The sequence below is a fragment of the Acanthochromis polyacanthus genome, unplaced genomic scaffold (genome assembly GCF_021347895.1).
Source record: "Acanthochromis polyacanthus isolate Apoly-LR-REF ecotype Palm Island unplaced genomic scaffold, KAUST_Apoly_ChrSc contig12, whole genome shotgun sequence".
NCBI classification, from domain to species: Eukaryota; Metazoa; Chordata; class Actinopteri; family Pomacentridae; genus Acanthochromis; species Acanthochromis polyacanthus.
The window spans coordinates 11,009-25,720 of record NW_026131298.1 but is presented as its reverse complement, the minus strand read 5'-3'; the positions used below and the strand labels follow the sequence as shown (position 1 = coordinate 25,720).

The 14,712-nt window shown below is 39.0% G+C and overlaps 1 protein-coding gene across 1 annotated transcript; it reads right to left on the bottom strand.

Moving 5' to 3' along the window:
• Positions 1-3,775: 3,775 nt before the first annotated feature.
• On the bottom strand, positions 3,776-11,952 carry LOC127532760 (putative nuclease HARBI1). The gene is made up of 4 exons (XM_051944788.1): positions 11,913-11,952; positions 10,300-11,818; positions 8,951-9,084; positions 3,776-3,970 (listed from the first exon to the last, which is right to left on the bottom strand). Exons 2-4 carry the CDS (start codon positions 11,159-11,161, stop codon positions 3,776-3,778), a joined length of 1,191 nt encoding a protein of 396 aa, XP_051800748.1. The 5' UTR covers positions 11,162-11,818; positions 11,913-11,952.
• Positions 11,953-14,712: the final 2,760 nt, after the last annotated feature.

The window sequence follows — 14,712 nt, the reverse complement described above, 5'->3', positions numbered from 1 at the left end:
GTTGAGGCTCTGATGCTTTAATGCTGCTTCTCTTCTTTCTTCTCTGACAAACCAGGAACTGCTCACTTCTCTTAATGATGGTCCCTCCTACAAACTCAGCTCTACACTCCTCCCCTCTTCTTTAACCTCTTTATTCTAGCGCAGAGTCAAAGTTCAGCTGTCCGTCTATACACACCACTTTCTATAGAGCTCATTAAATTACAGTTAATGTTCATTTATTGGCAGCACTGCAGTTTTATCAGGTCAAACTGTTTATAGTTTAGAGGCTGGATTTCTACATGTGACTGAGAAAGACAACAAGCAACACAAAGGAACAGATTTGGACAAAAATATGAAATTCTAATGTCACAAATTAATGAAAAATGAAAATTCAAACATTCAGGAGACTCCAGAAACATTTTCCTGTCTGTCAGAACAAACTCACCATCTTTGACATGAACTTTAAACTTCTTTTGTGTTGTTCTTTTCCTACAAACATGTTCCATCCTCAGTCGGACTTAGCATATATTAACTATTGGTCAAAAGTTTTAAAACATCCAATTTTTTCCATTTTTTAAAACTGAAATTCAAGTAGTTCAAGTCTAATGAACAGTTTGACATTTTATGAAGGTAAGTGCTGAACTGCCAGAGGTAAAAAGAAAAAAGAAAGAAAAACAAAGTAAGGTTACCCAAAACTGCAAAAAAAATGTACATTTCAGAATTACACAGAAAGGCATTTTTCAGATAACAGAAATGGTTTAACAACTTAAAGCTGTTCTGCAGCAATGGAGGTTGATCAAGCCTTGAAAGTTGGTGCAACCAAATCCTACAGATCCAACTTTTCTAGAATACTTCCAACCTCATCTGTCTGCATAAAAGTAGAGTTGGAACACACCATGGCTCCAAACCCTCCAGAGCATTATTAGAACAATATTCTACTGCAGAAAGTAGTGTGTTGCTTTAACAATGGAGAGGAAAAGACAATTAACAATAGAAGAGAGACAGACCATCATAACACTTAAAATGTACAGCAGGTCTTTCCCACAGAGAAACTGTGAAGAAAGTCAAGGTGTCAGTGAGTCCAGTTTTCTTCACCATCAAAAGGCTCAGAAACTGGAGGAAACTCTGACAAGAAGAGAAATGGAAGACTCAAAGCCACAACAGAATCAGAAGACAAGTTTCTGAAAGTCAACAGCTTCTCGTACAGCTGAATAGTGATCATAGAAAGAAATCTCAATTCAAGTGTGAAGAGAAGATTTGGAGTTGCAGCAGGAGACGTCAGAATAAGAAAAAGAGGCTTGTCTCGACCATGAAACACAACCAATGGACTACTGAAGACTGGAAGAAGGAATCATGAACTGAAGAATCCAAATTTTAAATCTTTGGTTCATCAGCAGGATTTTTGTAGCCGTCCAGTAGGATAAAGGATGGTTCCTCAGTGTGTGACATCAACTGTCAAACATGGAGGAGGAAGTATGATGGTCTGGGGCTGCTTTGATGGATCCAGGGTCGGTTCTTATACAGAGTGAGAGGAACCCTGAACCTAAACGTCTACCACAGCATTCTGCAGCTCCATGCAGAACCGTCTGTTCTAGTTGGTCAGAGGTTCATCCTACAGCAAGATAATGACCCAAAACATCAGTCCAAGCTCTGCCAGAACTACCTCAGGAAAAAAAAACAGATGAAGAGCTTGAAAACATGGAGTGGCAGCACAGTCTCCAGACTTAGGATGCTTTCACACCTGTTAGTCCGTTAGAGTGGTTCGTTTGGACCCAAAAGTTGTTACAATGTTGCTAATTTCAACTGGTTCGGTTCGCATTCACACCAGTGTTTTCGCAGTTGAACCAACTACGATGAATGTTATATCTGCCCCCAGTCGTTTGGTGGCGCTGTTCACAAAAATAAGGTGTTTTAGATGACGTAGGTGACCGCTGATTGGCGCAGCATGTGAAGAGGGAAAAATCCCGGAAGAAAACAATAGGCTGTGTTTATTCAATGGATCGAGGTTTATTCGTAAACAATGAACTATGCTCTCCTGTTCGTTCTTGTTGCCATATATTCGTATCATTGCTTTATGCAGCAAGCACAAATACTGCTGTTGTTCCAGCATGAAGCTCGCATTTGGTACGAGAACATTACACAGTCGTTTTTGGCTACGGAAGCTCCCGTAGACCAAAAAGTCTGCTGCGCCATCAAGCCGGTCCGCATGGAGACAGGTTTGTGTTCTCACCAGGAGCGAACCGAACTGGAGTTCACATAGAAGCGGACCAAGACCACCTTCGAGAGGTGGTCTCGGTCCGGTTCTTTAGTCCGCACCAAAAACATCTGGTCTGCTTTCACACCAGACCAAACGAACCGTACTTGCTGGTGTTGCGGACTCTAGTCCGCTTTAGGCGGACCAAAAGGCATATATGTGAAAGCACCCTTAAACCCCGTGGAGCTGGTTTGGGATGAACTGGACAGAAGAGTGAAAGCAAAGAACCCACAAGAACCACACATTTATGGAAACTTCTGCTACAAAGTTGGAAGAACTTTCTGAAGAATATTTGATTTCCATTGAGGAAAGACTGAGTGTGTTCAGCTGTTAGATCTGACAAAGGTGGTCAAAAGTTTAGAAGACATTGTGGTTTCAATTTTTTTTAACTTCATTTGTGTATTTGTTCTTTGCTTTCATTTCAGAGTACAATGAGACATTAACATGCATGACTGCCAAGGAAAAAATACAAATTACAAAATAAACATTAAACACCCAATATATGTATATGTATATGTATATATATATATACACACACACACACACACACACATATATATATATATATATATATACACACACACACACACACACACACACACACATATATATATGTATATATACATATATATATATACATATATATATATATATATATACACACACACACACACACACACATATATATATATATATATGAACAATGTACATAAGTAATATTATTTGAAAAATTTTATTTAAGAGTAAAAAAAATCTAACATATCTGAAAATATTAATCAAAGTACAGGAATATAAAAAGAATTCCCTCAAATACGAATAGTATCCACAAAGTATTTATGTATCTGTAAATATTGATAAAATATCGATAAACTGAAATATTAACATGAATATTCATGTGTCTGTATATATACTAACAAAGTATCCTATTCTTGTAAATATGTTCAAGATTATTGATAAAATATTCAAAAGTATTATTGAAATGTCAGAATAAATTATTAGAATTTGATTAATAAAAAATATTTAGAAAATATATATACAATCAGAAGATGTCTGAAAATATCAATAAAATGCCCAAGAATTTATAATAAAATTCATAAAAATATTATTGAAATGTCAAAAAAAATTGATTTAGTCAGTGAATGTAAAATAAATAACCAAATACATAAATATATCCAAAAAATAACTAAAATGTATGAAAATATGGAAAAGATTTTTAAAAATCATCCAATCCTTTATCCTCTACAGGGATTCACTCAATTCCTTTACAGTGTGAACTTTGCAGGAAGCATTTCACTCTTTAATAAAAACAACAAGCTTTACCAAAAGCACTATGATAGTATTTAACCAAAATATTTAAAGGATGATTTATTCCAGTCTGATGTGTTTCCTGTTAATGTGTCTGCTGTGGTTCAGTGGGTCAAGTTATCATGACCCAAAGAGCCACAATAACAGAAATGAAACCAGAATTATCCTTTAAGAATAAACAACAGTTTCAACAGCAAAGTTATGACACGAAGGAGTTTGTTCTAAAATCTAAAGACACTACCGATGTAGAGCAACAGTAGAGTACAGAGGAGCTGAAGCTTCTCTGATGGTGTTGGCAGATCTCACATTCATCTGAAGAGTGGAGTAGAGGACGTTATCTACATCACCACAGGGGGCGCTGTTGAGAGAGGAGGCAGCAACGTTGGAAAAAACCACCTCAGTGTAATCAAGTTCTCTGGAGTCATCTTTAGCCTGAAAGAAAACAAGAAGATCAAACACGAAGACAAAACGCTTAACAGTTTCCAAAACGATCGCCATAAAGACGAAGGCGTCTCAGAAAATGTGTGCGTCTACATGAATGCACTCGATACGCATGGAAACGCTGTAAAACACATGCCAGACCTCTAGGGGCGCTGTAACGATATGACGGAAACACGCGCAAACAGAAGAAAAAACAGTGGGCATGCGCACTTGCGGCAAAAGTTGTAAACAGAGCTCAAGCCGGGAAGCATGAGTGGGCAACGTGGGCAAGCCATAGACATAATAAAGAGTAGACGCTGCGCATCGACTGCTACTGCCTACTGGGGCTGACGAGCGGTGGGGCCGCCATCTTGGACCGGTCATCCGCTCCACTCAGCGCTGTTTGACAGCGCATTTAATCCATCTTAACTCTGAATATTAAACTAATTTTCACGCGTTTTTGTTTTTATTTTTTTCCTGCAAACATCATACATGTAGCTATGATACAGGACAAATGGTTCGGCGTATTTTAATATTCATAGCGGGAATAATAGATAATAATAATAATAGGTAATAGAATATTCTGATATTAAGCTCGACTGTAGACAGGTATTTTGCAAACACTGTAAACACACACATTTCTCGCTGTGCAACACCCCGAGCGGCGTCTACTCTCTATTATGTCTATGGGGCAAGCTACTACGTTAGTCTGGACGGACCATGAGGTTGAACTCTTGCTTCGGGTGTCACTGGATTATAAATCCAAAAAGCTGCAAGAAAGCATTGATTGGGAGACATGTCAGTCAAAATACGCTGACATCATGATGACCTTTCAGGAACAATATCCACCGACAGAGATTTTCCTCACGACCCCACAGCCATTACGATACCCCAGGTAACCACAAAAATAAAAAACCTCCGAGGAAAATACAGGCAGGCAGTGGACAGTGGGCGAAAGAGTGGTGTTGGCCGTGTGGTGTACATGTTTTTTGAACTCTGCACGGAGATTTGGGGAGGGTCGCCTGCTACACGCTCCACTGAATCAGGCATTGAGACGGCGGACCTCATCGATTCATCTTCCACACAGAGTTCAACTTCTTCACAGACTTTGGTGACTTCGGAGGAGCCCACTGACTCGCCACAGTCTCAAGACACAGCCGAAAGTCAGCTGCCTCCTCCAGTCATAAGGCAGCGCAGAAAGATGCTGCAGGTAGGTCACAACATGTGTCATAACACACTCAATACAAAATTGTTTTGTACAGTTTTGTAGTACACAAACATAAATGAACTATAGCTCAGAAGTTATCTAATCAAAACAAATTATGTGCTCTGCCTTACTGCCTCAAAGGTAGTGGTCTTTTAATAGTTCCCAAAGTTAAAACCAAATCATATGGTGAAGCATCTTTCCATTATTACGGCTCCCGTTTGTGGGACAGTCTACCTGAAGACCTGAGAGCAGCACCTACTGTTTATGTTTTAAAAGCAAACTCAAGACCTCCCTTTTGAATTTGGCTTTGAGATGAATTTTGTGTTACTCTCTTATTTTGTATTATATGTCTTTTACTTCATTTTAGTTCCAGAGTTACTATTTTATGTAAAACTACTTTTTACTTATTTCCTCTTTTGTTGGGTTTTAAACAGTTTTATTCATTTTATTTAGCTATTTATGTAATTATTTATTGTAAACTTTTAGCATTATTGTTCCCATTGATGTATTGTCATGGTTTTCTCCATTTAGTCTTAGCTCCTGTGTTTCCTCATTTTTAACTCAAAATAACGTTTCCTCAGTCCTCTGTTATTGGATAATTTTGACTTTGTGTCCCTGTGTGTGTGTGTGTGTGTGTGTGTGTGTGTGTGTGTGTGTGTGTGTGTGTGTGTGTGTGTGTGTGCTTAATTGGCTGTCTGTGTTAAATGTGGGCTGGGAGGGTGGATGGGGTTCTGTATTTTTATTATTATTTCATTTTAGTATTTTAATTATTATTTTCCCGACTCTGTTTAATGTTTACTTGAATGTTCAACATTTTCTGCTCCATTTTTTGTATGAAAAGTGTTTTAGAAATAAGGTTTGATTGATTGATTGATAATGTTCATTACATACATGAATATATTACCAGACCCTTGCTATTCTCTTGATAATCAAATTAATTTGTTCTTTGTGTCTTTTAAGGCCAAGCTGAACAGCCACAGAGGAGACAGGCTGAAGAAAAAGGTTCCTGCAGATATAGCAAATGAAGACCTACAAATAAAAAGAGGATGCTACAGCTGATGGAGGAGACCTCAAGACGCAACACTACCAACATGGAACAAATCAATAACAACATTGCAAACATCACCAATACCATACAGGATGGATTCACTCTGATGAGAGAATTACTTCTCCAGCCTCCCATTGCACGCCCCCACCATAGCAGCAGTGTTTATGAACTATACACCCAATATATGTATATGTATATACATATATGACTATATACTATATAAGGCATAAGCGAGTTAAGCGGTCGCTTAGGGCCCACCACCACCAGGGGCCCCCCAAAGTCCTTAATAAAAAGCAAGTGTAATTGTAAAAAAAATTGAGAAAAAAAACAAAACAATGAATAACCATTGTTCCGGGTTGTACAACAATAATTTTGGTATAATTTTCTAATGCCAGCTAGGTTGCCAAGTATGTCAACCTTCGATGGTATCAATAAGTGGACCTAGTTACTCCTGCGGCAGAATACCTTTGCGGCTGCGCAAGTTCAGTGACAGTGTCATTGCTCAATGACCGACAGAAGCAAACAGAAATGTTGCCGTCCAAGAAAATGTACCTCTCAGGGGCACAAAAAAGAAAGAGAAAACGGTTGGAGGAGCAGGAAAAGAAAAACAAGGATAAAGGTAGGTTGTATGACTTTTTGTTTTGATAAATGTTGTGAGCATCAAGTTTAGGGCTCAGTCTGAGTCTTGTTTGCCACGGTGCCTTTTTCTCCTCCGGTTGGATATTTGGTAATTGCAATTACATTTTCTAACCTTTAATATATAACAAATCCCTTCACTTAACCCAAAATGATCTAAATCCTTGACTCTAAACATAACCGGAATTAAAACCCGTTAAGGTTCAGTGGCCCGCGGGTGGGCCATTTTGATATTTACATAAGCATTTTTCAAAATAGAACAACACTGCCAACTCGATGATCGAAACATTATACACCGATGGAAAGCTTAAATTCTCACGAATCCGCCGGTATAAACCACTTTCAGATGTGATTACCACAGCGGGTAATATAAACACATTTGTCCAACAAACAACCAATATCCATCCATTCGTTCTCTGTACACGGCTTTAACGTACACAGCGCGACTCACATTTCCGGGTTCATTATTACACACAGATGAAAAGAGAAAGAGAGCAGAAAAAGCAAAAAGAAAGCAAAGATTTTAGTGTTCTAGAGAACTTGTTTTTTTATGTATGTTATAAAACCATATAAACATGTCATGTGCCTTTTCAAATATGAAAATATGTTTTTCTGGCATGCCAGTCTGTACTTTTATACTCTGTTTTACAATCATTTGTAATAAAAAGTAAGCTAAGCAACTTTACAGGTAATTTCTGTTAAAAGATAAAGGAAACTTTTAAAAAAACATCTAAATGAACTTCCAACATCAACATAGTCAGTAATGATCAAAGAACTTGATTACATTACTTGAGTAAAAGTAAATTGGGTCAAAATTTACCTTAATAAATGTAAAAGTAATTCAGTGAAGTGAAAGTAAAGAAGCATTTGCTGTAAAGTAAAAGCATAAAAACTGCTGAAATACACGCTACGAATTATAATTCTGGGGCTTAAAAATTACTACCAGCATGATTTCCTGCATGGTAACACAACTGGGTTTATTGAGAAAATTATAAACAACACTTGACATTGACTGTGGTCACAACAGGCACAAAGCACTTAACTCTACATTTTAATGATAATATAACATTCAATTTATCACATGTAGGCCTACTTTCTGTATCAAACAAAAACACTTTCAAGTCTATTTGTATTTATTTTTAGACATACAGTTTAAAAAATAGTTGCATTACCTTCAGTCAAGTTCATTCATCACAAATTGTTTCAAACTTTATTGTTCATTGGCTGCAGTACATTTCTTAATCCACTCGTGGCACCAATTAGTCAAACCGACACCGCGTGATACATGAATGATACAATGAGGGAAAAGTGTGACACACACGATGAGGTCTCATCTACCCATCACTACTTGACCAGCGATGCGAATTGACAGTGACTGCAAAAATGGCTCCCGTTAAAACATTTAGGCACGACAAAACCCGTTCTTACGAACAAGACAAATGATTTCAACGGAATATAAAGTTCCTAGTTTCTTTTGATAAAATGATTTATAGAGTGCCCGAAATTATATCATTCAATGGCAAAACAAATTCTGTGTTCAAATTCTGGTTCTGTTCAAAAAGGTAACGGTTTTGAAAACAGAACTAACTCCTTCAGAAAACCAGTTGTTAACCCTGAGTTGAAGTTTTCTTTCACATTTTTAAGTAAAATGAAGGTCATGACATAACCTTTTTATTCTAAATAAAAATGAAGTGGGAATTTGGTACCTAACGTAGTTGTTTTTAGAAAAAAAGTAAAAGTCACCACTTGATTCCAGATTCAAGTCCTTTGTCATCTTTTTCAAATTTGTAATAAGAACTGATGTGGCATTTTGGAATGGCTGGTGGAAATCTGACCAGAATATAATAGACTGGACTAGTTGACATGTTTTGATCGCAAGGACAAGTGGGTTTATATTTGTCATATTTTCTCCTTATCACTAAGTTTTAGAATAGAAACATGAAAATTTTATTTAATTTACTTTTTGGAAATGGCTACAAATACAACAAAATGTGCTTGTGGCGACGGGCGTGGGAGAGCTCAGCTGCAGGAGAGAGAGGTGTGGAGGGGTGCGTGGAGGCAGCGTCAAGGTAATTGACACAGGTGGTGGTAATCGGCTGACCTGATTATCTCCGCAGTAGCAGCCGGAGCGGAGGATAAAAAGTCGGGCGGACAGAGAAGAGGGGAGATGAGAGGAGCAGCGGAGAGACAGCGGAGGCAGCGGGAACTGAGAGGCAGCGGAGGCTGCGTACCGGACTGTGGCGAACATTAAGTAGTGGAGTAATAAACAATATTCCCTCGACAACCAGGGCGTGTGTGTGTATTGAGTGGACCCACGGACAGCGAACCTGTCACAGTGCTCCAAATTGTGCCAGAATGCCCCATTTTGCATCTTGATTTTCAAAATTTTTCCGGGGGAGCATGCCCCTGGACCCCCCTAGCTGCTTCGCGCCTCTGCCGCAACCCACCACCTCACAGCCATTTCAACCCAGGGGAAACACTGTTGACGTATATTCAGAATTTGCACTGAAGTCGTTTGTGGGGGGGGCCCCCAAGGTACATTTCGCTTAGGGCCCACTGAAGGCTTGGGCCGGCCCTGACCTAATGCATCAGCCTTCATTCACACCCCTCCCACTCCACCACCAACACCACCACCACCACCACAATCACAAGACATCTTACAACAACATACACCCTCATTTTCATACACCCCAGCACTGTTTGAAGATGATTGAGCTGTGTCACAGCCTTGCACTATTTGTCTTAAGTTTGTTGTCCAAGTGACTAAATGGAAGCAAGCTGATAATTGTTATTTATGATAAAAAGAAATGTTTACGTTATACCAGTCATATTGGACAGATTTGATCCTGTTGCCCTGCACTTACTCAGTTCTTGCACTGTAATAAAGACACACTTTGTTTACATCTTTGTTTCGATTTAATGACTTAACATATCTCTTCTGTGGAATCCAGGAATCTCAGGATACTTAACTAAACATTTACAAAATGGCTTCCAAATTTTCATTTTGTTAGTCAATGTCATAATGTCAAATACTTTATCAATGCTACTTTTCTCTGTCCTTAAGGGTCAAGGTACTTCATGACCACTCTCCTCACTCTCTTTCCTTCCCCCTCATTACAGTCAGTGAGGTAACTGTTGGACTGTGTGGGAGGCTGTGAGTCCTTCTCGCTTTGCATTGTTCCCATCACAGACACTTCATCCACAGACTCCTTGCTAACCTCACAGAAATTGTGAAGTACAAAGCAGGAATATATGACATGGGCAGGTCATTCAAATTTATGTCCATCTGCCTTTTTAGTGCAGCAAACCTGGCTTTCAGTCTACCAAATGAGCACTCAATAACCATCCGTGCCCTACACAAACACAGGCCAAAGTACTGCTCTTGTGGTGTTGACCCTCCATTTGAGAGCTCCTTCTTCAGATGAGGTAGCAGTGGATATGCGGGATCACCAAGAAGGAAAATAGGTATGGGTTCCTCATCGTCCACAATCTGTCTTTTCAGGGAAGGGATGTTGCCATTTTTCATGGACAGGTTCAATTTGGAGTTCGCAAAGATCCGTGCATCATGTACACTGCCAGGCCATTTGATAAACACGTTCATGAATCTGTACCAGTAATCACAGACTGCCTGTATGTTCAGGGTGTGCTTTCCTTTTCTATTTATATAGTCTGTGGAGTTGACCAATGGCTGTTTGATTTCAATGTGGGTGCTGTCAACTGCTCCTAAACATTGGGGTATGCCATGAGCATGGTGAAAGCCCTCGACCAAATCTGTGGCGTCTTGCTCCATAAACGGTAGTTTAACATATCTGGGACCAAGGTGGATGGAGATGGCCCTGCAGGTCTGCCTGACAGTGACAGACACAGCCTGCCGTGACACACCGAAGGCATTAGCGGTCTTCCGTAGCCTTCCCTCGTCGCTCAAATAATAGAGCGTCATTGCTACCTTTTTCAGTGGGTCGATGGGTGTCCTCATGATCGTTGTTTGGCCTTCGATGTGCGGGCGTAGTTCCTCCATGAATGCCACGACAGATGTCCGGGACATGCGGAAGTTTTCCCTCCATTCCTCGTCCAGGACGACACCGTTCACAAAATTGTCCCACCAGCTACTGGTTCTGCCAGGTCTCACCCAAAACCTTCGCCTAGTTGTCCTGCGGGTCCTTTTCCGGGGTGTATCCATAAAGTGCCGTAATGTGTCCTCGATAATTGTTTGTTCAACTCGGTGGTGATTGAGAAGAAGGAGATTTTGCTGCAACAGGGATAGTAGGGTCACTCGCTTCATCAGCACATTTGCTACACTGTACGCCGCCATTGTTGTTGTCGTTGTCACGTGTGGCGCATGCGTGTCAATGAAGTTATGAAACTGCGCATGTCAATGAAGGTACGAAACTATGACGCAAGCGTATCTGAAAAGTAGCGGAGAGCCAGTAAACATGGAGCTGCTTATATGGCGTTTCAAAATCTTTCCACTCTGGAATCTGGTTTCAAAAATGATCGTTTACAGACCCCCAAAACGCCGTCTTCATGTGGATGATACGCAGATTCGTGTCTTCGTATGGAAATCCTTCCATTTTATTTATATGTTTACAAGATTTTTATGTGAAGTTACATATAAAAACTCTCTCCTCAAATAAACAGCAGATTCTTGCAATAAGAAACTGAATTAGCAAATTTGTCATTTTTATATAATATTATATCATAAACCCAACAAATAATGGCACATCTGCAGTATTAAGTGTGATTATTCGTATTACAACATCATCGATCCATATTTATAACTAACTTCATTGTTTTCCCACATATAAATGTTTCTTACTTTGCTTGCAGGAAAGCTGACAAAGCTGTAGTCGTCTGTGTCTTCAGCTCTGTTTGGTTTGGTGTATTTGGCGTTGCAGTAAATTGAAGATGTTTCCACAGGAGGAGAACTGATCTGTCTGTCCTCTCTGGTCTCATCATATACTCGACTGGACTGCAGGAGGAAGATGAAGATGAAGAGTTTAGTTTTTGTCAATCAGCTGCTTTCACAAACATTAATGAAGATCAGGAGTCTCATATTTACTGACCTCTGTAACTTCACCATGGTTGTTTTCTGCAGGAGGACCTGAAAAATAGAAAATAAAGTCCTAAAATGTCAGAGAAAGTTAAGCAAAGTTAAGTTGAGTGGTGTCAAGTTAAGTTAGAGTTTCTTTCTTGTGTAAGGTATTTCTCAATAAAAAATAAAAAACAGACAAATTACACAACATGAGAATGAATGCAGTGTCTAACAGAACAACAACATGTAAGTATGATGCATTAAAAATGAAAGTACAGCAGCTAAAATAAGGCCGAGAACAGAAAAGTAAGAAGTGATACTGGATGATACTGAAATAGTAAAGTAATATTACACATGATTATGAAAGGTGGTTTTCAGGAAATACAACCAGAGGAACTAAACTCAGTGCAAGAGGAGCTGTGACTCTGAAGATTAGTTAGGAGATAATAACCCACAGAACAACCACACAGTGTTGCTGTTCTTTTTATTTATGCTGTCTGATGGTCTCAGTTTAACCTCATGTATGCATGAAACGTTCAACACAAGACGGAACTGATACCATCTGGTTTCATGTTTATTTTTGCTCCATAACTGCCAGCAGTAGCTTCATTTTCAGCTTTAAGTCACCAACAAACCTGATAACTGAAGACAGAACTAGTCTGAGGATTTTACTATGAGACTCAAAGTTCAACAAACCCAAGATTCTCACTAAAACCAAACTACCAGAGTGACACAAAGATTCAATCCAATCAGGTTTAGTAATAAAACATGTTTAACACAACCTGAGTTCTACAATAAAAAGATGTGACAGAAAACTGTGAGTCAGTGATCAGTGATGAAGTGATGGAAGCTGTGTGTGTTTCTGCAGCTTCACCTTTAGGTTTGGTGGATCTTCTCTTCTTGCAGAAAATCAGCAAAGCTATTGAAAATATGAAGATCATGACAACCAGAACCAGACCCACAGAAAGCTGCAGATCTGCAGGAGTGTTAACAGGAGAACAGGTTGGTTTTACTCTGACACTTTGGTACACAGTTGTATGTAAAAGTTTACATCCACTTGTAAAGACCATCTATATATTCCCAATGACTCCCACAATTCTGAATTTTCTGGGGTAAAATCACTGAAACACACAAATCTTTGCAACAAAAAACAGTCATATATGTTACTTATTTCATAGATTTATTATCGGTCTTCTGGATATAAGACAAAACCTGTTGGGTCAAAAATATAAGTCACTCATTCTTGAGAGTTGGGACAAAACAGGTTTTAAAATTCTTTTTTTAAAATCCACACTATATTATTTAGAGTTATATATTTCTGTAAAGAAAGGTCTCAGCTATTAAACCATGTAAAGGAACAGGTTCTAAATGAAAACAATTTTTTTTGAAAAACAAACATGTTTCCCTTTCAAACTTGATTTGTGTCAACTCCGTCAGACACACTAAGAAGTGTACAATTTTAATTATTCCAGTCCAACAAGAATCTAAAGTTCTGAATTATGTTGTAATAGGGTTTAGTTACTCTGATATGTAACAAAAAAAACATCATGTGAACTTAAGTTGTGATTTCACACGATTCTGAAAAGTCGAATTTCTAAATATCTTGTTTTTCAAATTCAGTTTTTAATTTTAATACTGTAAAAAAACAATTCCTTAAATAATTAAGACATAAGAGGATGCAGATCAGATGGTCCTTTATTACATGAACAACATAAACTGAAGAAAGAATGAACATTTTCTGTCAAAAATTAGCAAAGTCTTCATCTGACGGAGTTGATGAAGAATTGACGGAGTTGACAGAAATTGAATATAGGCTAATATTTATCAACAAGTTCCAGTATAATTCAATGAAAATAAGAAATGTTGCATTTTCCTGAAATTAGAATTTGCGTTTTATATTTACAGTGGGTACAGAAAGTATTCAGACCCCTTGAAATTTTTCACTCTGTGTCATTGCAGCCATTTGCCAAAATCAAAAAAGTTCATTTTATTCCTTATTAATGTACACTCAGCACCCCATCTTGACAGAAAAAAACAGAAATGCAGAAATTTTTGCAAATTTATTAAAGAAAAACTGAAATATCACATGGTCAGAAGTATTCAGACCCTGTGCTCAGTATTGAGTAGAAGCACCCTTTTCAGCTAGTACAGCCATGAGTCTTCTTGGGAATGACGCAACAAGTTTTTCACACCTGGATTTGGGGATCCTCTGCCATTATTCCTTGCAGATCCTCTCCAGTTCTGTCAGGTTGGATGGTGAACGTTGGTGGACAGACATTTTGAGGTCCCTCCAGAGATGCTCAATTGGGTTTAGGTCAGGGCTCTGGCTGGGCCAGTCAAGAACGGTCACAGAGTTGTTCTGAAGCCACTCCTTTGTTATTTTAGCTGTGTGCTTAGGGTCATTGTCCTGTTGAAAGGTGAACCTTCAGCCCAGTCTGAGGTCCTGAGCACTCTGGAAGAGGTTTTCCTCCAGGATATCTCTGTACTTGGCCGCATTCATCCTTCCTTCAATTGCAACCAGTCGTCCTGTCCCTGCAGCTGAAAAACACCCCCACAACATGATGCTCCCACCACCATGTTTCACTGTAGGGATTGTATTGGGCAGGTGATGAGCAGTGCCTGGTTTTCTCCACACATACCGCTTAGAATTAACACCAAAAAGTTCAATCTTGGTCTCATCAGACCAGAGAATCTTATTTCTCATAGTCTGGGAGTCCTTCATGTGTTTTTTCAAACTCTATGCGGGCTTTCGTGTGTCTTGCACTGAGGAGAGGCTTCCGTCGGGCCACTCTGCCATAAAGCCCCGACTGGTGGAGGGCTGCAGTGATAGT